The 18,875-nt window shown below is 47.2% G+C and overlaps 2 protein-coding genes across 8 annotated transcripts; both read right to left on the minus strand.

Moving 5' to 3' along the window:
* Window positions 1-147: 147 nt before the first annotated feature.
* wrap53 (WD repeat containing, antisense to TP53) lies at window positions 148-3,974 on the minus strand. Its single transcript, XM_077588313.1, has 10 exons — window positions 3,707-3,974; window positions 3,493-3,640; window positions 3,322-3,417; window positions 3,127-3,235; window positions 2,857-2,945; window positions 2,100-2,323; window positions 1,798-2,021; window positions 1,623-1,726; window positions 963-1,103; window positions 148-824 (listed from the first exon to the last, which is right to left on the minus strand). The coding sequence occupies exons 1-10, from the start codon at window positions 3,948-3,950 to the stop codon at window positions 605-607; spliced, it is 1,599 nt and encodes a 532-aa protein (XP_077444439.1). The 5' UTR covers window positions 3,951-3,974; the 3' UTR covers window positions 148-604.
* Window positions 3,975-4,642: 668 nt separating this feature from the next.
* On the minus strand, window positions 4,643-18,533 carry gigyf1a (GRB10 interacting GYF protein 1a). 7 transcript variants are annotated; one of them, XM_077588310.1, is made up of 25 exons: window positions 18,312-18,532; window positions 16,424-17,096; window positions 16,290-16,353; window positions 14,706-14,835; window positions 14,513-14,608; window positions 14,322-14,439; window positions 13,727-13,838; window positions 13,401-13,600; window positions 13,099-13,328; window positions 12,747-13,041; window positions 12,511-12,680; window positions 12,272-12,434; window positions 11,865-12,166; window positions 11,601-11,701; window positions 11,432-11,532; window positions 11,284-11,357; window positions 11,080-11,217; window positions 10,786-11,010; window positions 10,513-10,715; window positions 10,282-10,436; window positions 10,048-10,211; window positions 9,935-9,979; window positions 9,714-9,858; window positions 6,074-8,729; window positions 4,643-6,008 (listed from the first exon to the last, which is right to left on the minus strand). In XM_077588310.1, exons 3-24 carry the CDS (start codon window positions 16,322-16,324, stop codon window positions 8,662-8,664), a joined length of 3,270 nt encoding a protein of 1,089 aa, XP_077444436.1. In that variant the 5' UTR covers window positions 16,325-16,353; window positions 16,424-17,096; window positions 18,312-18,532; the 3' UTR covers window positions 4,643-6,008; window positions 6,074-8,661. The 7 variants fall into 7 exon arrangements, with proteins under 7 accessions (XP_077444436.1, XP_077444437.1, XP_077444435.1 ...); XM_077588311.1 differs by having other exon boundaries at window positions 10,786-11,004; window positions 12,747-13,044; XM_077588309.1 differs by having other exon boundaries at window positions 12,747-13,044; window positions 18,312-18,531.
* Window positions 18,534-18,875: the final 342 nt, after the last annotated feature.

The following is an 18,875-nucleotide window of genomic DNA, read 5'->3' on the forward strand; positions in this document are numbered from 1 at the left end:
TTTACACAGGGTTCAAATTGGGAAAAAAAGGCTTAAAATACGCGTTTTTGCCCTCTTGTGGTCACGTTTGGAAGTGCAGAACAGATGTCTTTTTTTTACTTGACGGTTTTTATTACTTTAACATACATTTTAATACTAAATTTCTGCATAGTCGAGTTATGGATGGGTCAGACAGTTGGCTGCCATTCACGGAGATGAATGTCCAATTCATTTGGAGTGGGAGTGCGGCATAGAATGAACTAAATGAACTCCACAACCTTGTCTTTGATGACACCTGCCTTGATTTTTCTTGTCCTTCCTGTCGTCTTTGTGCCTGGATGGTCCCCCCTGAGGCGGATGCGGTTGCTAGGCAACAGCCTCCACCTGCTAGCAATCCTCCTACGAGCTCGACGGTCACGTGACGGGCGTCGAGTGATTGTTGTCGTCACGTGAAGAGATGACACGTTTGATTTCAGCATTTTGTTTATGAAAATAGCCACTTATTTCCATGAGAAAATTGCATAACAATGATGAAAACTGTCATTTGATTTGGACGCCTATCATTGTCAATGGCATTGGAAAAAAAATTCATGCAATATATATTTCTTTTGGTCAAAAATTGGTGTTAACTGGGCACGTCTGAAAGCCCCTCGGTAAGCTCCTCCGCGGCAGGGGCGCAGGATCCGGCCCACCACAAGCTCAGTCCGTTGTCGCCGGCGTTGGCCGCCTCCCCCTGGCGTCCCTCGCCGTCTGATTCGGACGAGGCGTCTCCCTCGCCGTCGCTGGGCCACGAGAACTGTCGCTGCCCGCTGGATGTGGCGAGCAGCGGCATGCTGGGATGGATGCTAGACGTGGCATAACGTGAACAACGTCAAAATCTGCGCATGCTAAACTTAGCATAAATGTTCAGTGAAGCCATTTTAAAGGAATAAAGTTGGAGATATTCCACTCTCCTGATTTAATCCGGGTTTTAACATGCATACCTAATTCCATTGGCGCAGTCCCAATGGGCTGGGAACCTAAGAAGAGGCTGCAATAGCTCCTCGTCGCCAGCAGGGGGCGCAAGTGTGTCCCAGACTGACACCACGCCCTCTGTGTCCCCACTCAGTAAGTACCTTCCGGACCTGAAATGACGTCAAAGACGGGAATTGACAAAATATAGTCTTATATGGACTAGTCCCGTGACCGGACGTTTCGCCGAACGGACGTTTCGCCGAAACAAGATTCGCGCGCTCGCCCCGCCCCCGGATCGTGTGTGTACATGTTTTTCAACCTTTGCCCGCGGGCCATATACGGCCCGTTACAGATAACATTCATTTAGGAATAACAAGGGGAATGTACTGCCCCCCGCTGGACATATTTCTAAATACAAGTACGTACTACAATGTGCTGCCAATTTTTTATTTTTTTTATTTTATCCTTGCGTTTAAAGTAGTAGCCAACAGTACGTGACAGAAGAAATAGAGAAAATAAAGTAGTAGTAACAGTAAGTACTACTGTAATCCCGTTTCGGCGAAACGTCCGTTCGGCGAACTGTCTTTCGGCGAATCGTCCGAGTACCGACTAGTCCAGTGCATTGTTGGGCTGGTGCGACTTATAGTCCGGAAAATACAGTACACGCTTCCCAAGCATTTTTCACTTACATATCGAGATCGAAGTAGATGCGCTGATTGGTCGCCACATTCCTTTGAAGGGAGAACACCACCTGTCCAGGTTCTCGAATATCCCAGCACAAGATCTCGGGATCCTGCATCACATGACCCACTCAAGCGGAATTCGATCTTGTTTTTTGGGTTGTTTTTTTTATTGGACACGTACCTTGCGGCCGCCCGTGTACAGGGAATAGCCGTCGGGCGAGAAGAGGATGTGGGTGAGGCCTCCGTGGTGGCGTGCGGGAAGCAGAGCCAGCTGGGCGCCGTCCTGGCACGAGTAGAGGCCGGCGGAACGCGAGTACGAGCCGCAGGCGTATACCGACTGGCAAGGGCTGAAGGCAAAGCAGGAGATGATGCCGTTCTGCCCGCTTTGCCCACTTTGCTTCTTGGCTGCCGGTTGAAAGATTATTATTATTTTTTACCTCGACAGAACAGAGGCGAACCCGAAAACTAGGCGTGGCGTCCGACCTGAGGTGTGCCGGACTTCGCAATGCCTGCCGGGCCGTTCGGTGTGGAAGACGCGGACGGTTTTGTCGAAGCCGCAGTAGAGTCGCGAGCCGTCGGGAGAAAAGCCCAGCGAGTGGGCGGACGTCAGCTCGTCCAGGTGGTTGTAAGGTCGGAAGCTGGCCCGCACCTCTCCGGAGAAGGCGTCCCACACGTGCACCGGGTTGTCGCGGCTACTGCTCGCCAGACTGCGGCAACATAACCAAAACATGTCATATGAGCTACCGTATATTCCGCACTATAAGCCGCAACTAAAAGTCTCCATTTTCTCAAAAGTCAACTCGAGCTAACAAGAACTTTTGACGTTGATTATGCTAACAAGTTAGCCAAAGTGCAAGAAACATTAGCCCCTTTTTAGGATAGTTTCAAGCAACCTTGACTCCCCCAAACTCTATTCCCAGCGACCCCCCCGCTTAATAAACTCTGATCAAGACGACCTTCTGTCACAAGTGGTTTTGTCAGAGACCCTGAACCTTACCGGGTATCTTTCCTACCCCCCGCTAGCAAAAGTGGCCTTGGAAGAATTTGTGTGCATACACAAAGATACATTGTCCCGAGCTGATTGGCTCGCTCTGACGCCCCCGCGCACGCGAAGATGGATAACCACCAAGTGAAATGTCAGGGAATGGCAATGCCCTCAAGGTTCTGGTAGTACTCATTAGCAGTAACATTTGCACCCTGAAATAAGCAGCGTGTCAAGTCAGTGGTGGCGAACACTCACAAGCAGGAGTGGGGGTCCAGCGAGTTCATGTTGGGGTACCAGCAGTAGTCGTAAATTGTGTCTCCTTCGGCCATCTTCAGGACTGGGCTCTGCCGTTCAGATAAAAAACAAAAAAAAAGACTGAAATGTCCAAGCTAAATTAAATGCACCACTTTCAAGCCATTTAAATGACAGTTTGGCGTTAATTCTTTCGCTGACCACAAGAGGGAACCAAAGACGACACTGAGTATCTCTGTTCTAGCGTTCGAATGGAAATGTTTTGACAATTACCATCTCCTGCAGCCCCTCCCAGTCGTAAGTGTAGACTTCTGAAGGAAGGTTGTAGATGCGGAGAACGTTGTCCGCGCTGTTGCTCAGGATGCAAGAACCATCCGGAGCCCTGACCACAGCCGGAAAGATTGATCTCAAACCCAGATCTGTTGCAGTCAAAGCATTTTAGATTCCTCCAGATGCGGTTTGAAATACCATTTGCAACCTTTGAGGTAATTCTCTGGGAAATTTGAGTATTCACTCCAGGAACGAGTCAGGAACCGAGGACTCTGGGAAAAGTCGAAGGGAAGGCTGAATGAAGGTAAGGACAAGAGATTAAATGAGCTATTTGAAAACAATCGTCCAGAACGGTCGGTTTCGACATACCGCTGTTGTTTATTAAGATTCTCCGAAGAGCCACTTAGGCTTTCTTCTGGTTCCATCTCTGCATTGTGTTCATCTTCGACATCCTGTTGGTGCTCTTCAGTGGCCAGCTCTTGAACTACATCGTCGCTTTGCAGGGGTGGTGATGTTTCTATGAATAAGAACAACAACCTGACCGTCGAAAAATTCTGAATTATACCAGCAAAAAGTACTATACTTTGGTCTTCCTGCTCCATATCTGCTTGGGCGGGGTCTGCTTCTTGTAGATCAGAAGGTGGAAGGTCAAAACTGTCTGGTTTTGCGCCCATCTCCTCCATCACCGTCGAAAAATTCTGCATTATACCAGCGAAAAGTACTATACTTTGGTCTTCCTGCTCCATATCTGCTTGGGCTTGGTCTGCTTCTTGCAGATCAGAAGGTGGAAGGTCAAGACTGTCTGGTTTTGCGCCCATCTCCTCCATCACTGGTCTTCCAGGGTTGCCTTTGTTCCTTCAACAATGCACAGCTATTTTTGTAAAGCAACACAATTTCTACTTCATTAAAATGTGTGGCTAGGTACCCCCTTATCTGAAAAATAAATACACTACATTTATTTTGACGGGAAACCATTTACACAATACTTTGCATGATATACATTCAACCTGAACCAACGTAAACAATGAAGTTGTACTACGTTGAATCCTGCGACTGCAATGACGTCATTAACTGTGCGCCCAAAACACACGCATAGCCGCAAAATAGCCGCTAAATGGTGTGGCTTTCATAATTCATGGATGTTTATTAATGTCTTAATTTTCCGAAACGTTTACATCACATATAAATATATGTATGCCACGCAAAAAAATGGGTCTTGCCTTTGTTTTGTTTCTAGCGATGGAGATTGCATTGTTCATCACGTTAGCATGCAAACACTGCCTGATTTATGGCTTTTCCTTACCTTAAATTTCTGCAAACACGGTTTAAAAGTTGCGTCCAGGTTTCGAGAAAGTTTCAGCCTTAACGCGATGAAGCTCGGTGGGCACAAACGTGTTCATGACATAGATTAGATATTGAGGTAAACATACATCGTGCTAGCTAACTGAGTTCATTCCTAAGTATCGCGAGACTACGTTGCCCCGCGTGATTTCTCAACTCAGTGAATCAGCCAAGTCAGTATGTATAACTGTTAGTATTTATTCTGCTCTTCAAACAAAACAAAAAAACAAAAAACAGATTATTTACATTTCTTTCAGTTCAGCCTTTTTCATCAGAAGAAGACACGTTCATTAATAACTTTCAAGACTAAAGTAGGAGCTGAGCCAATTGTGTTGGGTGCAAAAAAGCCAAACAAAACCAGATGCAAGCATAAGAAAACATTTTTTTAACAATATAATGCACCTTTTAAGCAATCAAACATTGGTAGTGCACCACATTAAATTGCAAAAGGTTAAGACTAGTAGCATTATAGACAAATATTCCATGTTGAGCCTGTCAAATCTAAGCACTAATGTGCTTTACTCTTATTTATATAAATGTAAATTCAGAAAATCCTAGCAAGATTATTCAAAATCTGAAAATAACATTTGGGCACCAAAATAGAGCATCAATGTAGACCAAAATTTCCAATGTCAATGGCAGGGAAAGAATTAAGCAGTTTAATTAAGCTATGATAGCCATTACTTTACCTCTAAGCAGTAATTTAGTATTAAAAAATGTTTTTTTTCATATTTCTACAATATCTGCTGCAATCACACAACTGGGCATTGTTACAATGAGCCAAAAAAATAAAAAAAATAGGATGATCTGGTTGAATTTGGATTCAGTGTTTTTTTTTTGGGACATTTGATCATTTAGCAATTTTAGCTCAGCTCCAACCAGTACAGACTACACATATTTTATTTAATCCGCACCAGCCACCCATCTAAAAACTATTCTACACTGTAAAGGGGTCGGGAGACCCCGAGCCTCTTCCCACCCACCTAAAACATTTTTAAAAAAATCAAACCAAGGTTCTTAAGATAACCAGAAAGCTCATTACAAAAGCTGTCGTGCAGTTTGTCCGACTCAAATTCATGACCGTTGTCAGTAAAATCCATTTCCGTATTCGACTGTACAGTTTTTAAGGCATGTTGAAGTGGAGATTTAAAGCAAAATTGATGCGTAGGGGGGTCAGGGGGTAAACTCAAACACAAAAAAACGTACATATTTACATTATTTACAAAGCCCCACTTTAACTGGGGTGTGTCTATAGCTTCTAGGTGACATCATAACATGTCAGGACTATTTTTTTCTTCTTCTTCAGTCTACCCAAATCCACAACGGGGTTTTGTCGACGCTACGATTCCAAAGCCGAGCAGGCCTATGCCAACAGGTCCCGCTGCGAGCTCGCAGCCTGTCTGAGGCGGTGGTTTTATGGCTCACGGATGGATTCCGTCGTCCTAGCGGCGGATTGGTCCGTCCCAGGAGGCCGCAAAACGGTTTTGATTTCACCGGGTCGCTTCCGTCTGGTGGACGATTTGATCTTTGCGGTCGGTTAACTCCTAGAAGAAGAGGACGGGACATGAGTGTGTTGAATACGTCAAATATAAATGAAAAACGGTCTTACCCGTGCTGTAATGTTGGACTTTGTTTCACAGAAATCTTCATTTTTTTTAGTAGCAACATCCATTTGAGTCCTGGTGGAGCCACTTTTTTTTTTGTTTTCCATTCCTTTTGCGTGACTCCAGGCGCAGGAAAAAAACAGATTTTTTTCTGTTTTTCATTTGTATATATATATAAAAAAAAAAAAGGAAATAAACACCCGCCATCAGGTCGGGTTAAACTTCATCCGTTCACAAGCAAATCTTGTAGTCCATTTTTGAAAGGTGATAGAAAAATATGATCATGTACAGGAGGTTCCAGTCTCACTTGGATTTGGAAATTTCTTTTCAGTGACGCAACCATCCTCCCGTTGTGCTCCTGTCCCTCCCCCTCAAAAAAAAAAATTAAGAAAAAAAAATACCTCACAGCTTGAATTTGAACAAAGTGCATAGGTGAGTTGGTTCGGGCAGGGTGAGTGCTGGTGAGGACTGAGCCGAGGAGGGGGGGTTAGGGGGCTCATATTGCCTCTCAGTTCCTGATGTCGCCCTGCACTCCATCCCACAATAAAAAAAATTAAAAAAAAAAAAAAAAATGGAGGCCAATCCTTGGACCCCCCACCCACTCTGCACTGTAGTCCCCCCCCAAAAAAGCTCCAGTTAGGCAGAGGTATTGTCCATTTTTTTCCTCGTGTCCATAATGGCAGAAGCGCACTTGCAAGCCCCGCCCACTTTCCATGGGAATCCAAAAAAAAAAAAAAAAAAAGACAAAAATAAAGGGGAGGGGGTTCACCCACTGATATCCACGTGGTGTGTAAACAACCAAAACTCCAGTATGGAATAGAAATAGTCCGTCATTTATACGATCAGCTTTGTAGAGGCAGTGTGTTCAACTGTATTAATTAATCCACAGTTTTTTGTTTTTTTCTCCTCCACTATTTATAAAAAAAACCAAAAAAGAACTTTTGAAGCGTTCTTTTTTTTTTTTCATTTCCATATTTGAAATCTTCAGAGGAAAAAAAAAATTATCAGCACGGGTTTCTTGTCATTTTTTTTTGGAATACATTCAATATCTTCTTTAAGAAAAAGAAATACACTTCACATGGCGAGAATGAAACGAAAAAAAAAACAACTTAAAAAAAAAAAAAAGACAACAAAAATAGCAGCCCCAAGTGCTCGTGATCCAAGTCCAAATACTTTTTAAACTTTGTATATAACGTATATATTCATATAGATCTATATTTCTCATAAAAAAAGAAAAGTCATCATTATCAAATTGCAACAATAAACAAGTAACGTAATGCTAACCTGACATGCGCCGTTTAAGATGCTGTCATTTTTTTTTTTCCGTCAAAACCATTCGCACGTTCGAGAGGTGACAAAAGGCAATTATGATCGCACCCCGATAACTTTCCGGTGGATCCCCCCTAAACCGAACTGGGAACATCAAGGATATATTCATATATATATATGTATATATATATAAAAACATACACTGTGCTGAGCACTGACACACGTGGTCACACACTCTGAAAAAAGAGCTAATGTCTGAATGGCCACGCACCCCATCGAAGTTCTTAGGCACAAATGTGCATTCATACACAAAAAAAACCTAAAAAAAAAAAAAAAAAAAAGCACGTAATTCATAAATGAGTACCTGTAGTCGTGACTCATTTTTTTTTTCCGACAGTAAAGGAACAATCTCACACACTCCTGTGATTCCCCCCCGTTGGTTCGATTCAAAAACCCGAGCGAAGTTTATCGCCCAAAAATGGGGATAAAAAGCTGCTAAGAGAAAGGATGTTGTGCAATTGCCCTCTCTCAAAAATTCAACGCACACAAATGTTACAGTACAAAAAAAAATGGCCACTTTTGTCTCACATATCGGTAAGCAACTAAAAAAAAAAAAACATTGTGCACACTGGTGTTATACGGACAAAAAAAACCCAATCACACATCAGTCAACCAATCACACACATTCACAAAAATATCCACTTCTACATCTACCCCTTTTTTTTTTAAGGATTTTCTTATTTTTTTAGGCAAGTGCAAATCTTCAAGTTTTTATACTCCTTTTTTCAATAGCTTTACTTTTTTTTATAGAAATGTAAAAAATGCAAAACAGAAATATCAACAGTGTTTGTCTTTCGAGAAAAAGGATTTGCTCTCAACTTAAAGGTCCCCGACTCTAAAACGCTCACAACCCAAAGTAGCCCCCCGCCCGTGTTAACACTTCCAGTTGTGATGCCCACTGATTCCTAACACACACACACACACACACAAAAAGAAATATTCAAATCCCATCTCAATAAAGTGCATTAGTTCATAATAAGGTGCTTAAAATGTCGAGCGCCAGAGGATACCCATGTTTCTTTGAAACGCACGAACCCACCCACCCGATCCCCGTCCCCCCTTTGCTTAAGTGATCAACCTCCCCCTTTTTTTAACGCCGCCACCCCCGACCACCTCGTTCGTACTCCCTTTTTTGGGGCCAAAATAGCCAGGCCCCGCCCCCCCCCACCCCCGGGTTCCCCTAGCAGTGCACATTCATCATCAGGTTTGTCTGATTAAAAGACAAGAAGGCCTCAGGTAGCTATTGCTGCTGCGCTGCGTCACATCAGTAATCCTCCACCATCTCCATCTCATTTAGGCTCAGACACTCGGCCGTACTGTGGAATGAGTAGCCTGCGGGTGGGAGAAGGAAGCGGGGGGTCGCGTCAGTGCAAATACCGCCCCCCGTAGCCGGGTTACGGCGTCCTTACCCGTTTTCACCTTACAAAGTGGAACATGACGTTTTTTACAGCGACAAAAAGTATTATGTATTATGCTAAAGCTAGCATCGAGTGGATTGACGTACTGTATTTTCACGACTATAAGGCGCACATAAGTGTTAAATTTTCTCCAAAATAGACAGGGCACCTTATAATCCAGTGCGCTTTATATATGGACCAATACTAAAATTGTTATCACGATAAAATAAAATAAATCAGTCGATAGGGTGTACAGCTGTACAGCTCTCACAACTACGGCAAGCAGCCCCCGACTCTACTATTTTACCCGTAGATAAAGTACTGCGCAGTGACTGCTGGGATATATAGTTCTTTTGTCAATACACCCAATGGATTGTGGCCTGGACATCGAAATCAACACAGCTTTACGAAGCATGGAAGGCAGCGTTGGAATAGTAACGCTAGCTACTATTTGCGAATGGATTGTGGCCACCTGGACGAACGTATGAAACTCAGCGTTTTCGATGACTCATTTGGACAATTGTTCAATTCGGACACAGAAAATGAGGACTTTGATGGATTTGAGGTTGATGATGATGTGAGTGAGTTGTAAAATGGCTAAATAAAGTACAACCCAACTCAGTTTTGCTTCCGTTGCCTTTTTAAAAACGGGTTTTAGCGTGTGGGTGTAGCGTGTATGTTTAAGCTGGTGTATGTTTTGCCATGCCTGGCTGCGTCTATAAAAACGGTGCGTCCTTTGTGTGTGTAAAATACAGAAATAGCACTCGTTACTGACACTGCGGCTAAAAATACGATGCGCCGTATCGTCGTGAAAATACGGTAAGTAAAAGTTGAGACCGATTTACACGCGCTAGGCTTCACCCAATGCTCTATAAACCCAGCGGGCCGCTAGGTAACTACCCCAAACAAGACCACGTACCTAAGATGCTGGGATCGGTGTGCAGCATCACGGGCTGTTTTTTTTTCATCTTCCCTCCTTGGTTTTCATAGAGACCAACCTTGCCCATGTGGTTGGCTTGGAACATGGACTGCAGGGTGCTGGCATTCATACCTCGCATGGAGTCCTGTCAAAAGAGCGCCCTCTACGTCAGTAAAAGTGGACCGCGCTTTTCGCATTCACCTCCAAGTCCCGCTGCTTACTTGCAGAGGGAAGTTCATGTTCAGGCCAGCCACCTCCTTTGATAGCTGCGAGCGCAAAAAGACCCGGTCAATCGTGTTCTTTTACCGGCGCGGTCGCGGCGGCGTGCGTCTACCTGCTGCTGCTGCCTCTGTTGGTTGGCTTTCTGTTTGGCACGTCGTTCCAGAAACTGTTTGGCGAACTCTTTGGCTTCCACGGTGTCCCCCAGGTAGGACCGGATGAAGTCCAACACTGCATAGGGAGACTCCACCTCCTTCAGGTACGCCACGATCGTGGCGACTGTGTGAAGTGAAATGAAATTAAATGAAATTGCCGCCGCCTTTGTGGACCCCAGGGCGCCAGTTTTTACCATCCGGAGAAGAGGAGTTGCAAGCGGAGGTGTTGAGGGCGTGCAGCATCTGCTCACACCAGGTGGTGAAACCGTCCTGAGGTTTCATGCCCTGCAAGAGCTTCAGCAGCTTGTCCTCATCGTCGGTGCGCTTGCGCCGCATCATGTACTGCTCGCTGTGATGGGATGCCGCACAAAAAGTGGTTGGCGGACACCCCCGAACGAAAGCGGCACAAGCGCGACATTACAAACCTGAGCGAAGGGCTGCTGCGGCTGTTCTTCAAGCCCAGGTTATTGTTGCCATTGCCGCGCAGGCTGGCCTGGTTCTTGACGGCCTCCTCCCACATGCCCATGCTGCCGCTCTTCCCCTCCATGCCTCCGGGGCCTCCCCACAGCCCCACGCTGTCCACCCACTGGCTCCCCATGGAGGAACTCCCCATGGACATGCCCGAGTGCTGCGGAGAGACAAAAGACGAGGAATGACTTTTGCTAAAAAGGTATGATTTTTAGTTCTCAGGAGCTTACCCGCTCCCTCTGCTGCTGCTGCTGCTGCTGAACCCTCTGCTGTTGATGCTGCTGCTGCTTCAAGAGCCTCTCCGTCTCCTGCTGCATCTCCAGCAGAGTCAGCGTTTGGGGCTTCCCCGTTTTGGAGAGCCCAGAGGAAGACGCCCCACTCCAGCTGGAGCTGCCGGCCCCCGGCCCCTGCTGCAGGAGCTTCATGATCAACTCCTGCTGCTGGCGGCACTGAAGCTAAAAGACGGCAAACGGGTTAAGGCGCCACCGCGGGCCACGGACGGATCGGTGGAGCGTTCTTTTCACCTGCTTGCGTCTAAAAAGATCCTCGTCCTCCCTTCTCTTTTGTTCCTCTTGTTGTCTCCTCTTCTCCTCCCTCCTTTTGCGTTGCTCCTCCTCCTCCCGCTTCGCCCTGAGTTCGGCTTCTCGCCTCTCCTGCTGGAGCTGGACGCACGGATCAGGTTAAAAACCGCAAACATAACCCACCACCCCTTTGTCACCGGGTCAAACCTTTTGAAGCTGTTCCAGAGTTGGACCCTGAGTAGAAGGATTCATTGTTATGTCCCAAAGACTGGCTTCACCACCTACGCGAAAGTGACAGTTTTTTAACGGTCCGGAATTGGCCACGATTTGGATCTCCCAAAAAACGAGAGGGCACCTGATGGCTGTGAAGCTGAGGTATGCATGTCCCACATGGACCCTGTATCTGGCACTGACATCGACCTGTTCATCGAAGGCATCATACCCTGCTCACTGCACCTAAAAAAAAATACAAGACTTTAAAAACAAAAACAAAAACACAAACAATACGCTCACGTTGACTTTACCTGTTAATGAGCTGGAATAACTGCTGCTGTTGGAGTTGCTGATAGAGAGCCGCCGCGGCCAGTTCCTGCTGTTTCTTCAGACGCTCCTGATCCAGGTTTCCCTGAAAAGGCCAGCGGAGAACCGTTAGCGCACTGGCACGTTAGCGCAACCGGCACGTTAGCGCGACCGGCACGTTAGCGCAACCGGCACGTCAGCGCACCGGCACGTTAGCGCGCCGCCGCGAGCACGTCTAACGACAAACACTGAATGTGAAAAGCTATTACCGTGGCCTGTCTATCCATCTTCCCTCCCTTCTGCATCCATCCTTTCCCATCGTCGATGTTGGCCGAGCTCTGACTCCCGGTTCCTGCGGGGCCCCGGGTGGGCTGCGGGCGCTGCGTTGGTGGGGGCTGCCTCACCAGCAGGGGAGGCGGGGAGGGACCTGGGGCGAAGGGGACTCGGCCCCACATCTTGATGACTTCGCCCAGTGGTTGGAAGCCCTCGTCGCAGCCCCGCTTGACCAGGAGGGTCATGGTGAAGTAGCCCGCTTGGAACCACTCGCACATCTCCACCGTGGTGAAGGGACCTAGCGGCGAGCGGTGTTTTAATACGGGCGTAGCGACACTCACAATTAGATGTTGAAATACAGTCAATGTGTATATTTGTCCGAAATACGACGTGAAGCGAGTACCCTGAATCTCTCCCTGCGGGTCTTTGTAAAACCACTTCATGGCGGCCTCGTGCGACAGAGGCAGGGCGGCCGCCGTGTTGCGGCTCTCCTGCTGCAGAGCCTGCGTGAAACACTCTTCTTCCAAGGAGGTGTCCTGCAGCGATGCCACCATCTTCTCGGCCTCCTGCAAACACGGACGGAGACAAAATTTCATGATACAGATCCTACAAATGTCTAAAGAATAAAGAGCAGATGCCTACCTGTTGCAGGTGTTTCATTCCCTCGTCATCCTCAATGTCTCCCACCCCGGACGTAGGGAGGAGCGGAGCAGCGGAAGATGGCGGTGGCGGAGGCAGCGCCGAGGAGGAGGAGGAAGAGGAGGCAGTGTTTGGGCTGGCCTGCGTCTTGGATCCAACGACCAGAGACAAATCTGACACACAAAATGTCATTTTCAGACCAACTTAACTTCACTTAAAAAGAAAATTACTTTCCGCACCTTCGCTCGGTGCGCTACTGTCTTTTAAAGGGTGGCTGTTGCTCAGCTGAACGTTGTCGGCGGGTGGGCCGCGGTAGCTGGGCAGGGGCTCCAGAGATGGAGGGGCACAATGGGTAGGTGGGGACGAAGTGGGCGGCGCCGGCTTTGCCTCTGCGTCCATGGAAGGCGAAGCGGCTTCTTTGCGGTCTTTGTCGCCATCGCCGCCGGGCCTGTCGGCGTCGGGAGGACTCTCCTCCTCTTCTTCCTCGATGCCCTTGAACTCCAAGTCTTCCTCCAAGATTGTATCCTTGCCACCCTTCTGAGAAATAACAATGAATAGCGGTGAAAGTTGGCGGGGGTCACCGGGGCTCACCTTCATGGGCATGAACGCGCCGGAGGAGTCAAAGGTCCCCATCCCGCCGTCCTCCTCATCCATACACCACTCGGGCAGGCCGTCCCGATCGTCCTCGGGCCCTTCGCTGCCGGCGCGCCGACGGCCGGCGCCGGTGGCTTCGGAGCCCCCGAAGTCAAAATCGAACTTGCGCCGGCGCCCTTCGCCCGGACCGCCGTGATCCCGCCAGCCCGCTGAGCGGGGACCGCCATCTGCACGAGAAACCCACGAGTCAGCCAGAAGCACAAATCCCGCCCCGGCGCCAACGTTTGCATTCGTCGTACCGTCTCTGCGGGGTCCGGCGACTCTCCAGTTGCTTCCCGGCTCAGGCTCCTCCCCCTCTTGCTCCTCCCGGAGGGTGCGCCAGTTATCGCTGTCAGCCCTTGTGTACTCCTTCCTCCCGGGTGCCCCGGGACCCGCCGACTCCTCGAAACCAGGGCGTCCTCCCTCCCGGCGGAGGGGTTTCTCAAAGCGACGCTCGCCTCTGAAATTGGAATCAAACATAACCAATGACAAAAATTGCATCTTTTGTGACGAGCTCCATTTTTTTTTAACCAATCTCCCCCGTCTGATTAAAAAGTCTCCAAAAAAACATTTTCCTTTTCCTTACCGGTCATCCCAGCTCTGGCTACGATGTATCTCTCTGGAGCTCCGCCCAAAGCTAACCTCAGCATCTTCAATACATCTTTGGTAAAAGGTGCTACTTTCTGCACGGCCCCGGCCTGCGTACACGACGACAAAAACGATTTCCGACATTTGCAACATTTCGGGTCAATCTGTACGTGTGCGGTCGATTGGTCGCCAGTCTTTTGGTCGCCCCGACCGCGACAACGGTCGACCAAAAGACCGGCGACCAAAAGACCGGCGGCAAAACAAGGTAAAACAACACGGTCTACGCATCAATAAAAGCCAACAATGGCCATGCGCAGTTTCACTGAGCTGACGTGTGAGTGTAGAAGAGTTTGTATGTACATGCGTTGTCCCTTTAAGAACGTCAGTCAGGGTCTTAACAAGTTCTCCAAAAAAAACAATAAAAGTCCGGGAAATTTGGAGCTTTTCTTTAGCCTAATAATTACTAGGGCATTAAGTATGACTAAATAGTCATTCGCACTTTGTATTTAGGGAATTTGAGCAACGATTTAAATGGTAATTATCAATAACCTTCCGGGCGACCAATCGACCGTATACCAATCTGTACCGCTCACCTCTGCCGCCTCGGGTGGCGCCTCGTCCTCGGACCACGCCGGCCGGGGAAGCTCCGCCTGCCGGCCTCCCCAAGAGCCGCTGTACGGCCACGCTGTTCACCGACATGGAGAAGTTCCTCTGCGAGTAAAATGAGCGCAACTCAACCAATCTCTCTTTTGCATGCCAGTCTGATCGGTTTTAAGAACCAGACCTGCTCCTCCTCAGTGAGAGGCACCAATGCCAGCGGCTGCATGGGCTCTTCCTGCAGAACAGCAGCGAATTCCTTATCCTGCATGTCCTCCGGGACCTGAAATGAGCCAAAATGGAGCCTTAGGGAACGACTTGACCAAAAAAAAAAAAAAAATGAAGGCGGATCCTCAGGTCAAAAAGGGGGATGGACTCACCTTGTTGTCTTTGATATAAAGTGCTAACATCTCCTCTCGGCCGTAGCGGTAATCGGCCAGCTTGTACTTTGGCATGGCGGGGGATGGAGGAGGGGACGTCACACTCCCCCCACTGGACAGTGCACGGAGCCTGGGTTGGGACGGACGGGTGCAGGTAAGCGTTTTGACTCACTGAGAAATTGAATTAAAAGCGCTGGCAGACGCATTAACTGGAAGCGTCCTTTTACAATACAATTTTTTTTTCATCCGTATGGGAAAAAAATAAGAGTTAAAAATACATACATAGACTAACATCGGCGACTTGACATTCCGTGATGAATAAATCGACCCCCACGCTAAAAGAGCTGGGCTTTGTAATATATTAGCTTTCCAATTTGCTACGAGACAGACGAGGTTCCAAGGCCGGCCGGGAGCGGAACAATGGCTTCATTCACTTGCCTCTCTCGGAGGAGTGTTATTGACTCACGGGCCCACATCTAAACCATATGTACCTCTGAGAGTTTGTGGTTGGAGAGGGGTTAGCATAGAGAGCGTGTGGCAAACGGGCCATTTTTGTAAGTAGATCAGCATTTAAGTGAAATATTTGTAAGTAGAGGCACCACTATTTTTCCCCTGGGCCTCAAGTATGACATCGCTGCTCTAAAATACAACTTTAAAGACAAAAAAAAGAGCGAGAGGTAAGCAGCAGCAGATGTGTCGAGCAAAAGAGAGGAATAGAGAAATATCCTCCCGATTGGCTGCCGACCAAAAACGTTTGCGGCAGTTGCGGCCTGTTGCAAATGGAGTGTGACCAAACGGCCCGGCTACACCTCCCATTAATCGCTACGCAAACATCCACTGGCGAGGAGGTCGGCCGGGAGAGGAAATGGAAGCGAAGAAGCCTCTGGAGCACGTTTTGCTTGGAAAAACTGTGACCGGACATTTCGTCGAAAGACTTTTGGTCGCCGGACGTTTGGTCCCCGGATGTTTGGTAGAACGGGCGTTTGGTAGAACGGGCGTTTGGTCGACCGGACGTTTGGTCGCCGGGTTCGCTCGCTGTCAAATTATGACAGAGAGTTTACTGTTGATATTAGATATTTAGATATTAAACTCACTCTCTCTCATGATTATAATTTTGAGAGCTGGTTTCAACAGTAACAACCTGGCGACCAAACGTCCGGTCGACCAAACGTCCGGGGACCAAACGTCTTTCGACGAAACGTCCGAGTACCCAAAAACAATGCAGAATCCCCTAAAAGTCTATCCATTCTTTTATTTTGAAATTGTCGCAATCGCCTTGTGTCCTGCTTGACAATCTCCCATTGCCGTATCCAATTGTTTTGAATTCATAATTTGACATTTATGTGCTAATGTTAGCTTCCTTATGTTTATGCATGGTTGTTTTTAATTTTAAGCACATTAATAAATCAGTTTATTGCCGAACCCGGCGACCAAACGTCCGGTTGACCAAACGTCCGGGGACCAAACATCTTCCGACGAAATGTCCGAGTACCGGAGAAACACTTTAACAACGCATCGATTCCTGTGGTGGTAGAAAGCCAAAAAATAATAATAAAAATGTCACCAAGGTGCGCGATCTCTCACCATTCTGGGCCGAAGTTGAGAGTCTCAGCAGTCATGTTCCTCACGTCCGCGGAGAAGTGAGTATCTGCGGAGAAAACGGGTTCTTGGTGTCACTCGCTAGCACGCTACCGTTTGGAGGATTTGCGCAAATTTACCCTGTCCAGAGATTTCGGAGCAGGCTGGACTGGGCAGGACCAGGCTGGAACTGGCTGGGTTTTGTTAGGCTTGGGTGACTTGAAGGCTGAGTGGTGCTTAAGCTGTGGTCACAGGGCGCCCCCCCTCCAGAAAAAAAATACACATCCACAAGAATAGCTGCCAGTTGTAGGTGCTTTTTTTTTTTTGAGAGGTACCAGGTTATCAAGTCTGTGATCCACCACAGATTTGGAGAACGGAAGCTCCTGCTACTCACAGCCGATTAAGGTTGTAAAACATCGAAGAAGAAGAAAAAAAGGAAACTTTGGAAATCATCGACGGGACAAAAAACATAGAAGAATCGCTCAGATTTTTTTTTTGCGTTAATCTCCCGCCGCGCTTTGTTTTGTTTGTTTGTTTTTTTTCGTTTTTTTTTTCTTTTACAGCAGTTAGATCTCACATTTAAGGTCCCAACCTGAACCACTTCATTCAAAAAGGAACGGGCTACAGCCGTCAAAAAAAAAAAAAGTGAAAGCTGGCTACTGGAACAGCCGTCGAGAGCAGACGCGCACCGACCGCTCTGCTTTTCCGTTCCTTCCTTTTCTCGGTGTCTTTCTCGCTCGCTCCGACTAAAACGTGGACTGGCGGAGACCCTCCAGGTAACCCCTTGACTTCCTGTCCTTGGCCTCTGCACCCCTGAAAAAGAAGGAGAACAAACAAAAATTATTTTTCCGTAAATTAAAACAACAAGCTCCTTTTTGGATGTGCTCATATTTCAAAAATATATGTAGAAATAACAGACCCAGGCTAAACGGTTATGAGTAAGTAGATTTGCAATAATATTGCAATATGTCTGACTCATCGCTTAGGCTGCAATGTGATTGGTCACTTGCAAACGGCACCAGAAAATGTCAGAGGGAGGGAGTGAATGTGTTTATTCCAAAGTTGAGCACCTTGAATCATACTAATCTCATTTTAGAAAAAAATATTGCTCACTTATAGGCCACAGATTTGTAACTTTTGAGCACCTTTATAATGATAAAAGCCGCATAGCGACTTGTGCACGCTCGTCTTTGAAACAGTGCCAGCTAATTTTGCATTAATTCATATTTCAAATTGACAGGGTGGAAAACAGTTATGGTACTGATTTGGCCTGGAGCTATGTCAAAATAAAACGTTTATTTCCAGTTAGAATAATGAGCTGGTTTAAAAAATATAAAGAAAACACTGTATAAACAAAACGGTTGAACTAAATGGATGCCATTGACACTGAAAAATCCGAGCCATTCTTCCCCGTCCACACGAATTGGTCGTTATTGCTGACAGGCAATGAATATCATGATAATATTTGAATATTTCATCGTGCATTTTGACTTTAAAAAACGGACTTTAAAAGCGTTGCGTCAAATTTCGTGGGCTAATTAAGCTAAAATGGCCAAGAGTACAGGGCAAATAAACAGCTAGCAAAGCCCGATTTACAATCGCGTAAAGGCTAGCTAACACGTTATTCAGGAATAGTACGTCGTTTTATTTCCAGTAGGCTGAAAGAAGTGATTTGCGGGTGTAGATGGGTGTTTTTTTCGCTGCTTTTGTGTGGAATACGTAGAGAATGTCCGCGTCGATGGCTGAGGCCTCCGAGGTTCAAATGACACCCGCAGCAATGATGGCGGAAGGGGGCGGAGTGTCATACACGCACTCCTCGGGCCTGCTACCACACTAACTCGGGATTCAAGCTCACTTTCGTGCAAACTTTACCGGCACCACCACAAAGACAGCGGCGACAATGTCGGAAAAGAAGCAGAAAACTGCGAGCGAGCCGTAAAACTGGCCGGCGCAATGCTATGTTAGCACGGCGGCTAATAGTAGCCAGCTAGCTTGCGAAGAGGAACCGAGCCCGACACCGCGGCTTACCTTTTACTTGTCCCGAACCACAAGCACCACCCGGGCTGCGTCGTCTACAGCCAATGTACTGCACGCATTGTATTCTCCGAATACTTGTGAACGCATTCGACACAATGTATCTCCCGTGCTCGCTCCGTGCTCAATGTCGTATTTTTGTTCTTCCTCGCCTTCTTCCAACGGTCGCATCAGTATTAATGTGTGTGTGAGTGTGTGTGCTAGTGTTGTTTGTGTTTCAAAAACATGGCCGTCCGTGTCCTACCACGTGACATCAGCGGGCCAATCAGAGGTGGGGAAAGTATCCACGCTCAAATTTCTTCTGAACAGAAAAAGAAACGCTATAAAAGGGTAATAATGTTCAGGTTTACATAATTCAAGAGTCTATTGCGTATAATACTTGACCTTTTAATACAGTACTTTGCAGGATAAATTGTCGTCGGTAAGCTACCCTGCTTTGCTGCACTATTTGCTCTACGCATGCGCAAAAGTCGGCCATCTTGGGTAGAGAGGAACGGCATATATAGTGGGACAAAATAATATAAAAAAAGACGACGCTTCACTTTGGATAAAGTGATT

Source organism: Stigmatopora argus, chromosome 20 (assembly GCF_051989625.1).
Source record: "Stigmatopora argus isolate UIUO_Sarg chromosome 20, RoL_Sarg_1.0, whole genome shotgun sequence".
In the NCBI taxonomy this organism is placed as follows: Eukaryota; Metazoa; Chordata; class Actinopteri; order Syngnathiformes; family Syngnathidae; genus Stigmatopora; species Stigmatopora argus.

Coding starts and splice junctions, on each gene's coding strand:
- wrap53 (XM_077588313.1), bottom strand. CDS start 3,950: ATGGAGGAGATGGGCGCAAAACCAGACAGTCTTGACCTTCCACCTTCT. Junction 2,022..2,099: donor CGAAGTCCGGCACACCTCAG/GTCGGACGCCAC, acceptor TTCAACCGGCAG/CCAAGAAGCAAAGTGGGCAA. Junction 1,104..1,622: donor ATCTACTTCGATCTCGATAT/GTAAGTGAAAAA, acceptor ACGTCATTTCAG/GTCCGGAAGGTACTTACTGA.
- gigyf1a (XM_077588305.1), bottom strand. CDS start 16,324: ATGACTGCTGAGACTCTCAACTTCGGCCCAGAATG. Junction 14,836..16,289: donor CTCAACTTCGGCCCAGAATG/GTGAGAGATCGC, acceptor GTCCCAACCCAG/GCTCCGTGCACTGTCCAGTG. Junction 11,358..11,431: donor CTCAGCTTCACAGCCATCAG/GTGCCCTCTCGT, acceptor ACTTTCGCGTAG/GTGGTGAAGCCAGTCTTTGG.